Source organism: Centrocercus urophasianus, unplaced genomic scaffold, assembly GCF_019232065.1.
Source record: "Centrocercus urophasianus isolate 14NV4802_14NV808 unplaced genomic scaffold, USGS_Curo_1.0 seq_10, whole genome shotgun sequence".
Taxonomy (NCBI): Eukaryota; Metazoa; Chordata; class Aves; order Galliformes; family Phasianidae; genus Centrocercus; species Centrocercus urophasianus.
This window is the reverse complement of record NW_024884142.1, coordinates 3,328,772-3,346,013: the sequence shown is the minus strand read 5'-3', so window position 1 is coordinate 3,346,013 and position 17,242 is coordinate 3,328,772. Positions and strand designations below refer to the sequence as shown.

The 17,242-nt window shown below is 44.6% G+C and overlaps 1 protein-coding gene across 1 annotated transcript; it reads left to right on the top strand.

The window, feature by feature from the left end:
- Positions 1 to 5,322: 5,322 nt before the first annotated feature.
- On the top strand, positions 5,323 to 16,747 carry LOC122165720 (b(0,+)-type amino acid transporter 1-like). Its single transcript, XM_042828999.1, has 8 exons — positions 5,323 to 5,354; positions 5,643 to 5,774; positions 6,740 to 7,490; positions 8,899 to 9,032; positions 11,650 to 11,779; positions 13,385 to 13,509; positions 13,920 to 14,007; positions 14,934 to 16,747. The coding sequence occupies exons 1-8, from the start codon at positions 5,338 to 5,340 to the stop codon at positions 15,165 to 15,167; spliced, it is 1,611 nt and encodes a 536-aa protein (XP_042684933.1). The 5' UTR covers positions 5,323 to 5,337; the 3' UTR covers positions 15,168 to 16,747.
- Positions 16,748 to 17,242: the final 495 nt, after the last annotated feature.

Genomic DNA, 17,242 nt, shown 5'->3' with positions numbered 1-17,242 from the left:
CATCAGTCAGAGATGTTAGCACAGCATCATCACCTATGTGATTTTTCCAGGCAAACGTGTTGTTTTTTGTTTTTTGGGTTTTTTTTCTCTTGACATTTGGCAGAGTGAAAGTGAGGTTATAATTAAATAGGCTGTTAAAATTAAACCCTTATCTTGGCTCTTGGAGGAGGTAGGCAGTAACAGACATGGAGACAGGATGTCCCTTGTCCCTGCCTAAGCTTATCCTAGGAAGTCACCTCCTCGGTGCCCAGGTACAGCCTGGAGCCCTGGCACACCCATGCCCACCCCACGCATGAAATGTTCTGGGCACGTGGGGACAAAGTCTGCCCTTGTGCCATGCCTGGCTCCGTGGACACCCCACTCGGTGCTGGGGAAGTGCAGTATGGACCTGCCCCACATGTTGATGGCAGAAAGTGTGATGTAGGGATAAGCCTACCCAGCCCCACCCTGCTCTTAGAGCGTGACCAAAAGAAAGTAAACAGGCAGGGAGGCAGCCCACAGCATTTCCACGAGCTGCTGCAAGCCTCGTTACCCTACTTTTCTTCCTGGCTGCGTTTCTCCGAGTGTCTTTCCAGATGGGCAAGCAGCTCTTCAGCCACTTGGGCTGCTGGGAGGAAGATGCTCCTCTGGCTGCAGCTGACCAGAGGAGCAGGCACAAAGTGCAGGGGTTGCACTGAGTGCAGGAATGGTCTTTACATGGGTGTAAAGCACAGGGCTGTAATTCATTTAACAGGCTGCACTTCAGCCAGTCCTCTGTTCTATTTTCTAACAGCCAGTATGACCTGGAATGTCTCTTGTGATACAGGGTAGGTTTTGGGAAAGTCTTTAAGACTTTGGGTTACATGCACATGGTCACTATGTTGCCTTTGGAGCTAAGAGAAGCTGGCATGATTTGGACCAGCAACATTATGATATTTTTAATAAGAACTGTAGAGATGACACTGTTTTATTACAGAATGGTACCTAACACAGTGAATATGAAGTTATAGATTAAACTACAAGCGAGTGTTGTAAAAGTTTGTTTTGGAAATAACAAACCATTTAGTATTAGGGAAAGGGCAATCTGTTCATAAATGTAGGAATGCATTTTTGCCCCCTAGAGCTGGTGGAGTCACTGTCCCTGGAGATGATCTGGAAATGTAGATATGGCACTGAGGGACGTGGGCAGTGGGCAGTGCTGGTAGGTGGATGGCTGGACGAGGTGATTCTTCAAAACAGACTTCATGTAGGAGAAGTTAAAGCTAATAAGTAATAATAATAATAAAAAAAGAGTTTCAAGATTTAAAAGGAATTCTTCAGTGCACAAAGAGATGCAAAGAGATTATAAAGGCAAATGTAAAAGTGTTCTAAGGCGTGAAAAAGAGAACAGGACAGGTTTGGAATATTCGGTGTCTATATGTGCATAGGTAGATAAAATCGGGAAATGTGGATGTGAACAGGTGAAAGAAAATACAGCAACAGCACAGTATTGGTACAGTAACTGTCTGTAGTGCCAAAGTGGGGAACCTTGGAGCCAGCATCAGTCTAGAGCTGTTGGTTTTTTTCTATTTGTTTTGTTGAAGTTATATTCCCCCAGGTTGGGGAATGAACACTTACACACGGCCTCTCCTGCTGCGTCTGTGCATCTCTTGGGATCTTCTGTGGTTGTACTGCTTTCCAATGTATGCAGCACCTATTGGCAAAAACATATTCTTTATTTGCCTGTTTACCTTCAGAATGCTACTCTAATCATATTAGAAGCAGAATTCTCCTTTCTAATTTTATTATAAACCTTCTTAATTAAATTGTCTATTTTTATTTGATATTTATAAAATAAACTTTAAGTAACAAGTCCTGACCTTTGCATGCAGCAGTGGGACCAGTACTGATGCAAGTGGTTATTATTTCCTTTTCATGTATGAGCCTTGTTTTGTGTTGCTCCATTACTATTTTCTATATGAGTTCTTCTACTGAAGTGTCCTTCCATGCAGCATGGAGGGGTTGGACTGTTACTGCCCAACGTACAGCTCCATAGGGCAGCACAGAACATACAGTACAACGCTAACAGCTTCCTCCTGAACACAATAAGACAACGAAACAAAATGCCCAGTATCTGATTGGCAGAACGTGCGACACTTCATCATGCAAAACAAAACCCAGTATTTCAGTTCAGCAGCTGCAGAACCAGAATGTGCTGGGGTCTTACCAAGCGACAGCAGCAGCCTGGAGCTCACCTGTCTGCCCCTGGGTGAGTGCAGGTCAGCTCTGGTAGCTGGAAGCCAGCAGTGGTGCTGGCTGGGCTCGTGGAAGGCGAGTTCCTGGAGCCCAGCACCACAGGGCACCCCCTGCCCAGGCAAACACCTCTGAGTGAGTCAACTTTTCCTTCTATTTTCACATAGCGCACATGTGACATGTTTTCTCTCTGCCCCATTTTTTCTTATGGGCTCAAAACCTATTTCAGAGCTCCAGTTTCCTAGTGTTTGTTGCCTCCCTCCTTTCAACAGATACCTCTGCTTATATCACAAGTACAGGTGGTGCTGAGGCACTGGCACAGGTTGCCCAGAGGTGGCAGATGCCCTGTCCTGGAGAAACTCAAGGTCAGGCTGGATGGGGCTCTGAGCACCTGATGGAGCTGTAGGTGCCCCTGTGCAATTGCAGGTGAATTGGACTAGATGGTCTCTAAGGATCCCTTCTAACTCAAATGATTCTTTGATTCTGCACCAAGATCTGCCTGCAAACACAGCTCCAAGCCTACATTTTGGAGAAGAGGGCATTCTTGGATTTATGGCTTCCCACATTCTCAAGTAGAGAAGGCGATGAAACCCACATCGGAAGTCCTGGATGAGTTCTCTATCCTGGAGGAGTTCTCTGTTAGCTCATCCCAGACAACTTGATTTGTTTGTTTGTCTTCTAAAAATAGAAAATCTTGATCTTTGTACATTTTTAGTAGGCATAAAGAAATGCCTGCCTCAGAGGAAAGCTGTAGGCTTTGGCCACTGATCTCAGGTTGTAGGTTGTTTTTACTTTCTGTTCTGAGAATGGTAACTCTTTCCAAAGTATAGCATAGTGAGAAGGTGAACCTATAACTGTGTTCCAAATGCAGCTCCCAGGGCCCAAAATTAAGCACTGCAAATTATTTGTGCACTTTTTTTCTGCTTTTTACTAACTGACATCAGCTTTTATGTTAAATTATTTTTCTGTAGTGCTTGTAGTTATTGCTGGGATAAAAACAGTCCTAATGACATAAAGGGCAATTTTCATTCATGAGTTCAACATACTTTCAATTTATGTTACATTAATGCTCAAGAACTAATACTTGTTGCATATTTCCTTTTTAATCAATAATGCAAGATATCAATCCCTGAAGTAGAGCAAGCCCGAATTCACTGGACAAAGCTGCTTTATTGCTTAGAGACCAGTAGATGGCAACCAGCCACTGCTGGTCAATGTCAAATGGCCAGTGAGAGCTGCTTCGGTTGCAGACCTATACATGGCAGCCTGAATAACAAAGTTTTGCTATTCCCCGGAAGGGGAAAGCAGTGCTTTATTTTTACTCCTGCTCATACACAGTTTTTGAAGTGGAGCAGTGAGATACATCTTTACATATCCAATCTTGACAAACGCTTTGATAATGGTGCCAATCCACTTGACTAAAGTATCTGTGGTTGCCTGCTCCCCACTGCTGACACCGGTCAAAAAAAGAATGAAGTCAATGGAAAAAAAAATCCAGAGAAGTCAGACCATCTTAACTTCAACAGGAGTAGCCTCAGGTTCTTATCTGATTAATTAGAGTTATTATTACCTTGGGTAGGAGTTAGAACTGAGTGACAATGATCAGAGGAATAGAAATAGACTCCCTTTAGAAACTGACTGAGGCTTTGACTCACCAGTTAATTAATCCTCGCTATCTGAGTGGTCTTACAGAAATTTTTAAGACATGATCAAGTTTGAACAAATTCTGATTCTACAGTATTAGATCAGGAGTTCTTTATTTCTTAGAATCATTGAATGGCTTGGGTTGGCAGGGACCTCAACGATCATCTAGTTCTATTTCTAGGAGCCAAAACTGTAAAGGTTTGAAAAGATCCTCTCAGCTCCTCCACAGAGCCTTACATTTACACTTGAGAAAAGAAACTTCTTTATTACAATGGAATAGTTACTGAAATACTTCTGTGACCTGACCAGAATGCTCAACTACCTGCAGTCACAGTAAGTTTTCTTTTAGTATTGATTTAGCTGTGTTCTGTGAATACATTTTCAAATATGACTGGTTTACATAATGTATGTATAATTGTGCACAGAAGTCTGTAGTCTACAGTGCAGAAAAAAACCCTCATATCCTTAGACCTCTGAAGGATTCTAGTGTTGCCTAATTGTAAAACGATTATGCTACAGATAGTTAAACCAGTTAACAAGACAAGCACTGTCACTTAGTAGCAGTAATCCAAAATATTCTGCATTACTGGGATGCCTGCTTTCAACTTTTCAAGCACTTTAGAAACCATTAACTCAAAATGAATTAATTTGCACCCTAGCAGTACAAGGAGCATGTGTTTATTGTTAGAACTCACACCTTTACTAAGGAGACTTAAAAAAACTTCTTTGATACAGACAAAATAACCATTCATTTTTGTGAAAGTCATGCATTGATCAGCTGTGAATGTTTATAACTGTCTTTGAGAATCAAGCTGGGATCCATTTCCTAGTGAATACTAGTGAGTTGGTACAGCAGACAAGTGGGAAACACCTTATCTGTGGTATGCCTGGAAATGCCTCAAACACTTGCAAGATAGGATGGTCACCATGACAATAGGTGAGCTGCTCAAGGATGAGGTGAGGGAGCTGGGACGGCCTTGCTCTGGCCCAAACTCCCTGTTCAGTGATAACGCAGCTTTACCTGTGGATGTGCTGCTTGAACCCCCACATCTAGCGGGCATAAAAGGTGCTCAGGAGCAGCTCAGGTGGCACCTCTGGATGAACACTTTCAGACCGAGGACCCTCCCTGGATGGAGCAGGGCTGCAACCCGACCGGTGCTCTCTACTTCTGTCCGTCTCTCTCTCTTTTTCCTTCTCTTCAAGTTGCTAAGTAACACAAAGCTTATTTCGATTTCCTATAGTGTCACATAGGTTAGCAGAACAGCTTAGACATAATTGTAAGAGTGCCGATACTCGTAATTGTATTACAGGAATCCTCATTAAAATTGATGACTGTGTTTGGACCTTGAACGTCATTTCACCTTAATCTAACCGAGGGGATTTGCAAGTCTGGCCGTTGCTCTCTCTCTTAATGGCTGGGACATGGCAGTTAGTGTCAGGAATGACTCCCAGCATACCTTACCAAAAGAAAAAGCTTTTCTAATGATCTCCTTTGTCTGGTAATAAGATTTATACTTTTAAATGAGATCTCTTTTTTATCCACCTTTGAAGAAACTAGAACTTGATGTTAAAATCTGTTCTGCTTTACTTGCTTTACCACGAGAAACTGGACAACTTGTTTACCTTCTTTTTCTTATGGGTGCTAAGAATTTTGCTAAGAGCTCAAGACTCATCCATAGGAAAGCTAAGAAGATAATTTAAAATAATAAAAAACAAAACAGGGAAAGAGAAGAAATTAGAAATAACAATAATTGTTTATATTCATGCTTTTTTTTTTTTTTTTATAGCTCAAATGGTTCAGGAGGACAGATTGTTGTAAAGAATCAAGGTCTGCCGTGTCTAGGAAGTCCTGAGGAAGGTCCCAACCCTGTTTTCTGGTATTCATCACAGCAGAAGGCTGACAGAGACCACCAGGGACAGTAAGTCTCCTCCTTCACAGTTGCAGTCGGTAAAGTTTACTTTATGTCGAAAGAAATCTGTGCAGACATCCCCTTCTCAGTGCTTCACACGTATCACAGATCACAAAATGCACCCTCATGCATTGTAACAATCTTCTGATTCCCTGCAGAGGCCTCCCCAAATCCTGAATTTTGTTAGATCAGTAGGAAGTAGAGGCATTGCCAAAAGCGTGTGCCTCCGCATTTCTCCTCACTGTGCGCATTTCAGTGTATATGAAGAGCAGTGACAGCATCCTCTGAACACTGCGGTCTGCTATGAATCTGTGTACCTCACAGACACTGACAAAAAGGGCCCATAAAATGCATTTGTTGCCTCTTCACTCTTCTCCTCCTGTGCTTCCTGAAATTTGAAAAAGCCAGAATTTCCCCCCACTGTTCCACAAGAAAGCAGAACCTGGGCTGTTTTTAGCAGAACGCTTCTGTGTCTTTGGTGAAGGAACTGGAGATATTCCTTGTTGAGCAGGGCTGGTTGACAGGCTGGTTTGATCCCTTTATAGTGGGGAGTGAAAATATAATTCAGCACTAAAGCAGATGCTTGATCTTTGACTTTAAACCAAAGAATAAAGTACAGATTTGCATGGGGATTTTTCTTATCTTAAGTCTGCTTCAGGTGCCATTAGAAGCGTAATTCAAAGATGTGACCAGGGGCACAATCTGGTAAGGTGCTGCACGACTCAAGTACTGCTAAGCACAATCCATTGCCATTATTGTAATGACAGTCAAAGATAATCAAACTTGGCAGGACCTGAACAATTATAGATTAGCAAGAGAAGACAGGGCATGGAAGAATGCAAAACAGGGGAAGAGCATGTCCATTTCTTAACAGTGTGACTCTTATAATTATTAACCTTCAAGACCTTAGGTGGTTCTTATTCAAATGACTCAGTCTTATTCCGTATTGCCTCTGAAGAAACATCTCCTAACAGGTCCACAATGAGGAGAAGGCAAACATCAGATTCGCCTCATTCATCCGCAGATCCGAGTGAAGGAAGGGAGAAATTAAGGCTGAAAAAAGAGGTTGGCCTGATTAGCGGAGTGTCATTAATTGCAGGCACCATGATAGGCTCGGGAATCTTTATGTCCCCTGAGTGGGTGCTGCATCACATGGGGAGCCCCGCCAGCAGCCTGCTCATGTGGGCAGCGTGTGGTCTGCTGGCCATGTTCGGAGCCCTGTCTTACGCTGAGCTTGGAACCGTGATCAAAGAGTCTGGAGGCGAATATATTTACATCTTGAGGATTTTTGGTTCCTTTCCTGCTTTTCTTTTCGCCTACACTTCTGTCATCCTGATAAGACCAGCTGGGTTGGCAGCTGTCTGTCTGAGCTTTGCCGAATACGCCGTCGCGCCGTTCTACCAAGGATGCTCATCCCCGCAGGTTGTCATCAAATGTACAGCTGCTGCCTGCATCCTGGTCCTAACCATCATCAACTGCCTCAACGTGAGGCTGGCGATGTCTATTATGAATGTTTTTACAGCTGCCAAACTCTTGGCTTTGCTGGTGATTGTGGTGGGCGGATTGGTGCTGCTTGCCAACGGGCAGACTCAGAGCTTTCAGAACGCTTTTCAAGGCACAAATGCAGGTATTGGGACGATCGGAGTGGCATTTTATCAGGGGCTCTGGTCCTACGATGGCTGGAACAACCTGAACTACGTCACTGAGGAACTGAAGAACCCTGAGGTGAGTGAGCTGCATTGTATTTGCCCAGTGGTTATGCAAATTTGCTGCTATGGGTAACTGAAGAATAGGGCATCAAGGGAAAAACTGCTGTTTCGTTGTTGCTGTTGTAGTGGGGCAGGACACCTATGGATGTGTCTGGAAACGTGACAGGACAAACAAAAATGAGGCTCAAAGGAAAAGTGCAGGCTACCCAGAAGAAAGCACTACCAGATCTCACTGGCTGGAGAAAGAGCTTCTAGGTGGTTGAGCGTTGAAGTTTCCTCAGAGTTCAGAGCATCTCACACCAGATATCCAGATTTATGCAGAAAAGTGCTGCAGCCACCCTACTGCTAATGGTTTCTCAATACCACATATTCCTCAAAAGATCTAATCTGTAATGTGTGCTTCAGAAAAACACTTGTCCCTCCTCACTGCATGGAGGGGAACCAGAGCAGGCCAACCCTCACTGATAAGGGAATCTAAGCCTCTGAACAACTCTTGTCTTTAATCATTTATTTTCTAGGCATTGTTTGGTCCATGCAGTAGGCACTGAAGTAGCTCACTTGCATCTCACATCAGCCCTCCCTGTGCCGTGCAGATCACAGATGGGACACCACAGCAACGTCATGCTGTGTGAGCACAGCATTGATACCTTGCACTTTCTGCCAGTGCAGTGTGCAAGATTTTACAGTTTAAATGGAAATGCACAGTTGAATATTAATCTAAATGGAAGCAAAGATCCTAGAATCACGTGGCACTCTCTCCCACAGGACTGTGTGTACTGATTTTCAGACCTGGACAGGGTGGAGGTAACAACATAAGGAATTGCCTTATCTTGTCCTACAGTAAGAGTGGGGAATACAGAAATGGATATCTCATGTTTTTTAAATACAAAATGGCTCTGAGATGACTACTAGGTGCTCTTTTCTTGTTCTTTCAATTGCACGAAGCAGTAGTTACTGATTTTGATGCAGCTTAAAGTAGTCTGTGGGCACACAGGTGGTATTCTGTCATTAAGAACACAATAATTCCTTCCTGGAGCAGATCTCCCTTGTGCTGTTACACAGGATGCAGCACACACTGGGTTTTCACCCATTTCCATCAGATGTTCGTGCAGAGATGCAGCACATCAGGAGCCATACGCAGTAAATAAACCAATATGAAAATAATCAGCAAGTGTGCAGCAGACTTCTTGGGCATCTCTGAAGCAAAATGTTTTGAATATGATTTGTTTTATTTTGAGGAACAGCTTTTGAAATGTACAGCCTAATAGTACAGGAGATTGGTGTAAAAACTTCCTTATGAATCTGGGTATAAGTCTGGGAAAAGTATTGTGAGCAAATGTGTTTCAGTTCAATGTGGGCAGTAGCAAAGACAAAACAACAGCGTAAACATGCTGCATCTAACACTCTTGTCATCCCTTTCCCAGGTGACCCTTCCCAGAGCTGTGATGTTTGCTATTCCTTTGGTTACATGCCTGTATTTGCTGGTAAACATCAGCTACTTTGCGGCCATGGCTCCATCTGAGCTGCTGACTTCAGGAGCTGTGGCTGTCACTTGGGGGTGAGCTCTGCCTGTGGTAACACAGCCCATGTGGTTCAGCAAAACACAGGTTCTCCCCTGAATATTGGGAGATTTAGGTGCTGTTCTCACGTAAGCCCAGCTCAAATACATATCCAGATACATATCCATACATATATCCTATGTTTTGCAGAGAAGTGGAGAGGACAGCGTGCTGCCCCACAAATGCAGTGGCGGTGATTTGGGGCTGAGACAAAAGCGCGTTGGGTCAGTTTCCCCATCTGCTTACAAACTATTTGCACCTTCCATCAGCCTGAGCTGTTCCACAGAATCAGTGTGGTGGTATTGAACACCAAGGATTTTAGGATAGGAAGGAAAGGACCTTCGTGAGAAATATAGGCAGCAATGGCTTTGAACCAGGTGCTCTTCCACCAGAACACCCAACTTCAGCCTAAGTATTTCTAAGACACAGAATCCATGATCTCCCCAGTGAGTTGTCTGGCAGAAACCATGACACGTTATATCCAGAGATATGTTGCTGCTCATTCTCTCCCTGAAAAGTCAGCAGCAGCTTTGCCGCTGTGTGCATTTCACAACACCTTCAGCTTGAAGATCTGAACGAGCTCTTGCTAGGTATGTTCTCTAACAGCATTTCATGTAATTACAAAGACTTTTAAAGGTCTGATGCTTTGTTTGAAGAGGTTACAAAGCCTCACTAAACTGCAGCCTCATGAACTTTCTCTGCACTTCCTTTCTTACCACTCCCAATTAACAACTGATCTGTGAGCTCCCTCCTTTTTGACATATCTCCTTTTCTTTCCTGATTCATCTTTTCACCCCAAAAACACAACTAAGGAGAAGCACTGAAGTAGCAATCAGGAATCTCAGCAGCACCCTGAAGCCCTGAGGACAGGTGGATGGCCATGGGCTGAGGAGGGTGTGCTCCCTGTGTTTGGTGACAGGAGGTGCAGCCATTTCAGCCATTAGGGAGGGAAATGAGAGGCATAAAGAAGCCAGAGGAGGACACATCGCACTGAAGTGCATTTATTCCTCCATAAGCATCACAGAATCCTTAGAGTTGGAAGGAGCCTTTAAAGGCCATCTAGTTCAACTCCCCTGCAATTAACAGGGACATTCACAGCTAGAACAGGTTGCTCAGAGGCTGGTCCAGTCTGATCCTGAACATCTCCAAGGATGGGGCATCAACCACATCTCTGGGCAATCTGTTCCAGTGCCTCATCACCCTCACTGTAAAAGATTTTTCCTTATGTACAACATAAATCTACCTTCTTTAAGCTTGAAACCATTTTCCTTAGTCCTGTAACCACAGACCCTGCTAAAGAGTCTGTCCCCTTCTTTCTTGTAGCTGCCCTTTAGATAATGAAAGACTGCTATCAGGTGACCTCAGAAACTTCTCCAGGTTGAACAGCCCTAACTCCCAGCCTGTTCTCATAGGAGAATTGTTCCATCCCTCGGATCACTGTGGCCCTCCTCTGGATGCGCTCCAGCAGGTCTATGTCTTTTGTATACTGAGGACTCCGCATCTGGATGCAGTACTTCAGGAGAGACCTCACCAGTGCAGAGTAGAGGGGTAGGATCTGTTGGCCACGCTTCTTTGGATGCAGCCCAGGATACAGTTGGCTTTCTGTGCTGTGAGGGCTCATGTCCAGCTTCCTATCCACCAGTACCCCCAGGTCTTTTTCAGCAGGGCTGCTCTCAATCCTTTAATCTCCCAGTTTGTATTGGTAGTGGAGGTTGCCTCGACCTGGGTGCAAGACTTTGCACTTGGATTTGTTGAATCTCCTGAGCTCACTTTTGGGGTGAAAAGATGAATCAGGAAGGAAAAGAAGATGCGTCAAAAAGGAGGGGGCTCACAAATTAGGTGTTAATTGGGAGTGGTGAGAAAGGAAGTGCAGAGAAAGCTCATGAGTCAGTTTAGTGAGGCTCTGTAACCTGTTCAAACAAAGAAGATTGCTAGGGAGAAACACTGCTGACTTGAGGCGATGGAGTCCTGCAATCATGAGAGGTGCTCAGATTCCATCATTTCGAGACAAGGAAATGTTCAGTTCTGACTGTGGCAAACGGCTTAATAACCCAAATCCAGAAGGCCTGTAACCTGGACAGTAAACTTCTAAACTATATGTGTAAACTATTAACTATAAACTTGTAAACTGTGAAGTGACTGTGGCACGGGAGCAACTGCCATAATTTTGGGAAGCCCAGCTGTTGATTTTTGAATATTTGGGATAAGTGATACTGAAAAGGCGTACGTATGGCTTAATGCCACACAATTCTAATGGTGATAACAGTCTTTCTGCATTTTCCATTCTTATACTGTTGGCTGTAAATGCAGTATCTGCTGGAGTCATGCAGCATAAATGCACATAAAACAGTGAGTTTTGTGTGTCCACCATTACGGTGTGGACAGATTTAGGTGGAAATATACCAGGCAGGAAGAAAAGCTTGCTTGTTCTGGACAAGACAAAGTTCCTAGCAACTAAATATTACGGGAGTGAGCAGAAGGCTTTCAATCAGTGGAAAAGCTTGGAAAAAAACGTTCAATGAGAATAATGGAGTAAAGAGAGCTGTTGGGTTCTAGGATGAATATTCGGTGCACTCGCGAGCTGGATGTTGTGCCATAAATTCTTTCTCACCTCAGGAACAAAGTCCTGGGTAACTGGGCATGGATCATCTCCCTGTCAGTGGCACTGTCTACGTTTGGCTCATCCAATGGCACGTTCTTTAGTGGAGGCCGCGTGTGCTACATCGCTGCAAGGGAAGGTCATATGGTAAGAAATCAGAAAGGAGATCTGGTTTGCTTTGAGCAACTTTATATTCTTCACAGCTATTGCAAGGTGACACTGATGTTTGGAACTTCCCTAGATTTGTTTTTTAAATAGTCTTGTTAGGCAGGGCTGAATCCATTGGCCTAACAGTGGCCAGGCTGCCACAGCCCCACGGCCCAGGTCCAGCTGAAAGTGAGGTTGAGCTGTGTTCCCAGTAGGTGCACACATACACAAACACATGTATACAACATATGAGGTGCACATATACACACGTCTGGATGCTTCTGCTACATCTGGAAGTTGGCTCCACTTTTGGCACTTGAGCTGCGCTGCATTCAACCTCCTCTGCTTTGAGATGTGTTGTGTTCCTCATGGAGCTTGCTGCTGCTTTGCTTCTCCCTCCCCACACCATCCAGCATTTCTACTCAGGGGGAAAGTGTAGCACTCTGCATCAGCTCCACTCCTTTGGCACTGCAGGGAATACTCCACGTACATAAATGACAAGATTGGTGGAGGTGACTGAATTGGTGTCTTCCTTTAGTGGTGATGCTCTCTGGAATTGTTCAGTCAGGAGAAGAGGAGGCTCATGAGAGACCTTATGGCTCTCCATAACTCCCTGAAAGGAGGCTGTGGTGAGGCGGGGTTCGGTCTCTCCTCCCAGGTAACAGCTATAGGTCAAGATGGAATGGCCTCAAATTGTGCCAGGAGAGGTTCAGGTTGGGTATTAGGAAACATTTATTCTCAGAAGGAGTGGTGATGCGTTGGCACAGGCTGCCCAGGGAGGTGGAGGAGTCTCTGTCCCTGGGGGTGTTCAAGAAGCAGATAGCAGTGTTTAGGGACATGGTTTTGTGGGTCATACTGGTGCTGGGTGGGCAGTTGGACTGGATGATCTTAGCAGTTTTTCCCAACCTTAAGTATTCTATGATTCTATGACAGCATCTGTTATTGTGGCAAGCTCTGTGCTGAGCAGTTCACAGTCTGAGTTTCACCATATTGGACTTAAGAGCTGACCTCTTGCTCAGTCTTTTTCTCAGACTGAGCCTAGCAGAACAACTTGCATGATAGTAAAAGTAAAATAAGAATAAAAATTGGAAAAAATCAACAGACTTTCTATTTAGCATTCCCAATAAACTGAGAAGTAAAGAAGCCTACCATTCTCTCCATATTCTGGAACCAATCTTCCCTTGCATTGGTTGCAAGTTGGAAATGGTCATCCCGTTTTCCAGTTGGACCAGGAAAGGTCTCAGAGCAATGTGACAGAGGGCAGGAGAGTGGGACTGTGAGAAGGCCAGGCTGCTTTTCTGGTGATGGTCAGGAAAGCTCTGATTTGACTCAGCCTTCATCTGTCACACTGGTAGCTTGAAGACCTCATCTTGTCTGCCTAAACCCAGCAAATCTATTGCGAAATCAGAGAGACTCAAAATGTCCTTGCTGGGAGGGTTCATGTTTACATTCCTCACAGCTGAACAGCTTTTAGATCATGGTGCTTATTTGATGAGCCGGAGTGGATGTGGCTGCAGGCAGAACTGCCCCCAGCGGCTGCGGGGATGTCCCCACATCCACAGCATGACAACAACGTGACAACGAGTGTTCTGCTTTGGCTTGCAGCCTGACATCTTGTCCATGGCCCACGTGCGATGCCTCACGCCTTCTCCTGCGCTGCTGTTCACCTCTGCAATGTCTTTAATAATGATAATCTCAGGAAACTTCACCAGCATTGTGACCTATTTCAGGTGAGCACGGCCTTTCTCTTTGCACCCCCTGCAGTGCTGGGTGATGACGTTCTGCGGAAGTATTTTCTTTTAATACTTATTTGAACATGGCTTATTGCTTCTTGACCGATGCTGACGAGGGAGGAGGAGAGAAGAAAGATCTTATAAACCAGGATCTCTGCAACGCGTGAACGCTTTTGAATGAATACTTAACTGGCTGTGATTCATCCTCATATTGAAATGAATCTGTCATATTCAGACCATTCTGAGGTTGTCATTATTTGTGCTGGAAAAGAAACGAATGCAAGAATGACTAAATTTATATCAATATTATCCTTTTTAATTGAAGATATGTGTACTTGGGACATGCAAAGCAGGACTGACGTTGTTGACTGATCTCACCCCAAATTTAATGTTGTTTTTTTTTCCAGTTTTATAGCATGGTTTTTCTATGGCATGACTATTTCTGGTCTCCTGTATTTAAAAATCAAGAAACAAGACCTGCCAAGATCTTACAAGGTGAAGTAATAACATGGAGCCCCCTAGCCCTTTTCCTTGACCATCCAAACGAATAAGATAGCTTTCTGAGGAATGAGAAAGCACTGGGGTTTGTTGCTTACAGATTTGGCGTGATTTTCCTTTTTTAATTGCATGTTCTATCCCATAATGTGCACTGGCTCAGGCTGCCTGGGGAAGCGATGGAGCCACCATCCCTGGAGATATTCAAGAAAAGGGTCGGTGTGGTACTGAGGGATGTGGTTAGTGGGCATTGGTGGTGGGGGGCTGATGGTTGGACTAGATGGCCCAGGTATGAGAGCCTTCCCTAAGAGAAAAAAAGCTGGCCAGAACAGCCCAAGTCCTCTGTCATGGCCAGGGGAGAGGTTTGCTCCCCACTAATTAGTTCAGTGGAAAGAAATCGGGAGTTATCTGCTTTTTCTCCTGATGCCATGAGTGAGCTGAGGCTTCCTCTTGGGTTTCATGGTGTTCCTCCAGGCAGCAGGCGATTCTGTAATTGTATTTAATCGTCTCTGAGGTTCCTTGTCCACCTGTCTATGAACACTTCAAGAAACCTTTTGGCTCCAGGGTGCTAAGATTCAATCTGGGCACATCGATGTGGGTGGGTGCTAAGATTCAATCTGGGCACATCGATGTGGGTGTTGTCTATTGCTCAGGTTTTGGATGCAAAGTAGTCTGGACAGCAAGGGCAGATCTGGAACTAAAACAGCTGTCTGCATCTTCAGGTCTGGGTGGGCAGGGAAGACCAGGGGTTATGGCACGTGGTGTAGCTCTTGAAGGGCTGTTCAGCTTTAGAGGAGGAGTGATCTGGGAAACAGGAAGCCTGGATTAACTGTGATTTCTGGATAATACATCAGGCTGCGGCAGTCGTTCGTCTAAAAAGCTTTCTGCACAAGATTCAGGGCTGTCTTTACGTTCTGTTTTCACAGGTCCCCATTGTCATCCCCATAGTTGTGCTGATGGCAGCCGTGTACCTGGTGTTAGCTCCAATCATCGACCAACCCCAGATTGAGATTCTCTACGTAGCCCTGTTCGTTTTTAGCGGTGTTGTCCTTTACTTCCCCCTGGTTCGCTTCAAGTGCCAGCCCCGCTTCTTACAGAGGGTCACTTTGCATCTCCAGCTGTTCCTGGAAGTTGCTCCGACCTCTAGAGATGTGAACTGAGTTAACATCCTCCTGGTCCTTCCTCACTTATTGCAACACTTTGGTTTTTCAAGGTTCAGAAAATAGTATTCTGGAAGGGAGAATGAATAGAATTAAAGTATGACCGAAAGGTTTCAGCTGGGAGGGACTGGAGCCAGGACTTCTCACAATTCCTTAGAATTTGGGGCATTTGTTTTTCTCATTTTCAGCTTTCACTCAGCAGATTTCCCAAAGAAATGTGTGTTTTTCAGCTGTCCATCCTGAGCAGATCTAAATTTTAGCTCTCGTATTTCAAGCCGTAAGGCAATAGAAGACTGACAGTGAAGTATTAATCCCACAGCAGGCTGTGACCTTAAGCCATCCTTGGCAGTGCCCTTCACTATTTCCACCTAGCTCTGCCCCCTGCGACCATGCTGCTTCTCCAGTAAATAAATCATGGGCACACATGCTCACAGCAAAACATCCCTGTCTGCTCAGGTATCATCTCTGGGAGTGTGGCTTTCCCTTGTTCCTTCCAACCTCAGGTGCACAGTCACAGCAGTCCTTTCTCTGTCTCAGAACATACCTGCACCACATTTCAAACTAAATCACCCTACATGTGCCATAGAAAGACCTCTGACATGAGATGGGAAGTGCCCAAAAACACTATTCCACTTCCCTCTATTAGTTGAGGAAACTAATAGCCTAAAAAGGTCCGAGTGTTTGGCCCTAAAATATCTTGTTGTCTCTCAAAATACCGATTATTGAGGTCACCTTTCTGTCAGTGTTTGTTCTGCAGACCTGTACTTAACACTCCATTCCTGGAAGAGGGTCACTCGATCCTCCAGCTGTCTCAGAGCGGTGCAACTGACTGCAATCTCACTCTGCTGTGTCACTCCTCCTCCCAAGTGGTGACACAGCAGCTGCACAGATGCAGGAAGTCTTTTTGTCCAAGCATAGGCACAATGATAGCTGGCAGTTATCATCCTTTTGGAAATAATTTCTGTTTCTTAGGGGTTTTTTTTTTATGGAACCTATGGCATGGGGCTATGCTTTGTTGAGAATCCACAGTCCATATCCAAAAAAATAAGAATTTTAAGGCTTAGTTAAAGCTTAGATATATACAAGATACATGGGTTTGGCCAGTTATCATTGCACACTTCAGTAAAATTAGGGTTGTCTTGTCTGCATGGAGTTCTTGTGGGAGAGGAGTGATTGCCACTGTTGTGTATTGTAGATGCGTAGCATCCTGCAGGTGATGAACAGATCAAAGGATGGATTGGGTGGCTTCCTCAAGGTCGCTCAGGAGATGTGAATGTTTCTCCCAAGGTCCAGTCAAATATCATTTCGCCCATCCTTTCTCTCTGTGCAAATACTGAAGAGCAGATTCAGCACTTTGGATAGACAGCCTTCACATATTACTGGATTGTGTACGGATGCAGGGAAGCTGAGAAGATGCAGGTATCATATTTTGCACCAAGTTCATTTTCTGTAGATACTACTGTAATAAGATTTTATTTATGTTACCTAGTGTTTACAAGCACGGGTGCTTAGTGCCAGAACAAGATGCTGAAAGCTCACCAACAGCGAATTGATTACAATAAAACGGACATTGAAATGAAGTGAGTTGATGTGGTTGATTCTGTTTTTCACCCCAGAAAAATAATTTCATAGAATTCTTACTGCACGAACATAAACAACCAACATCAGGCTCATCTCTCCTTGGATGGGAGGTTTCAATGTATGCGTGGGTGGCTATGCATACGTACACTCACTTTCCAAAATGTTTGCTTATTTACTTCGATCCCAGCGTATGCAAATCAGAATTTCTTTTTCCTTCGTTGGATATTTACAATAGAAGTGTCAGAAAGAGGCAGCGCATCCCTACTGTTCAATAGCACAGCCTGAGACAAACGAGATGCCAGGCTTCATCTGTGTGTATGCTGTGAGATCGTGGTGGTCTGCCCAGGAGCACCAGGTCCCTGGGATCTGTGCTTAGCCCTTTCCTTCCTGGGCTCTGAGGAAAACAAGAGTGTCAGCATTGCCCTCCGTTTCCCTCTGGATTGAAGTTCTGGTGTTTGGCATGCCAGCCACCCTGTAACCCACTGCCATCCACA

What these genes read in the sequence shown, in the direction of transcription:
- LOC122165720 (XM_042828999.1), top strand. An exon ending in GACAGAGACCACCAGGGACA is followed by an intron (nt 5,775 to 6,739) that starts GTAAGTCTCCTC and finishes ATCTCCTAACAG; the next exon opens with GTCCACAATGAGGAGAAGGC. An exon ending in CTGCAAGGGAAGGTCATATG is followed by an intron (nt 11,780 to 13,384) that starts GTAAGAAATCAG and finishes TTTGGCTTGCAG; the next exon opens with CCTGACATCTTGTCCATGGC.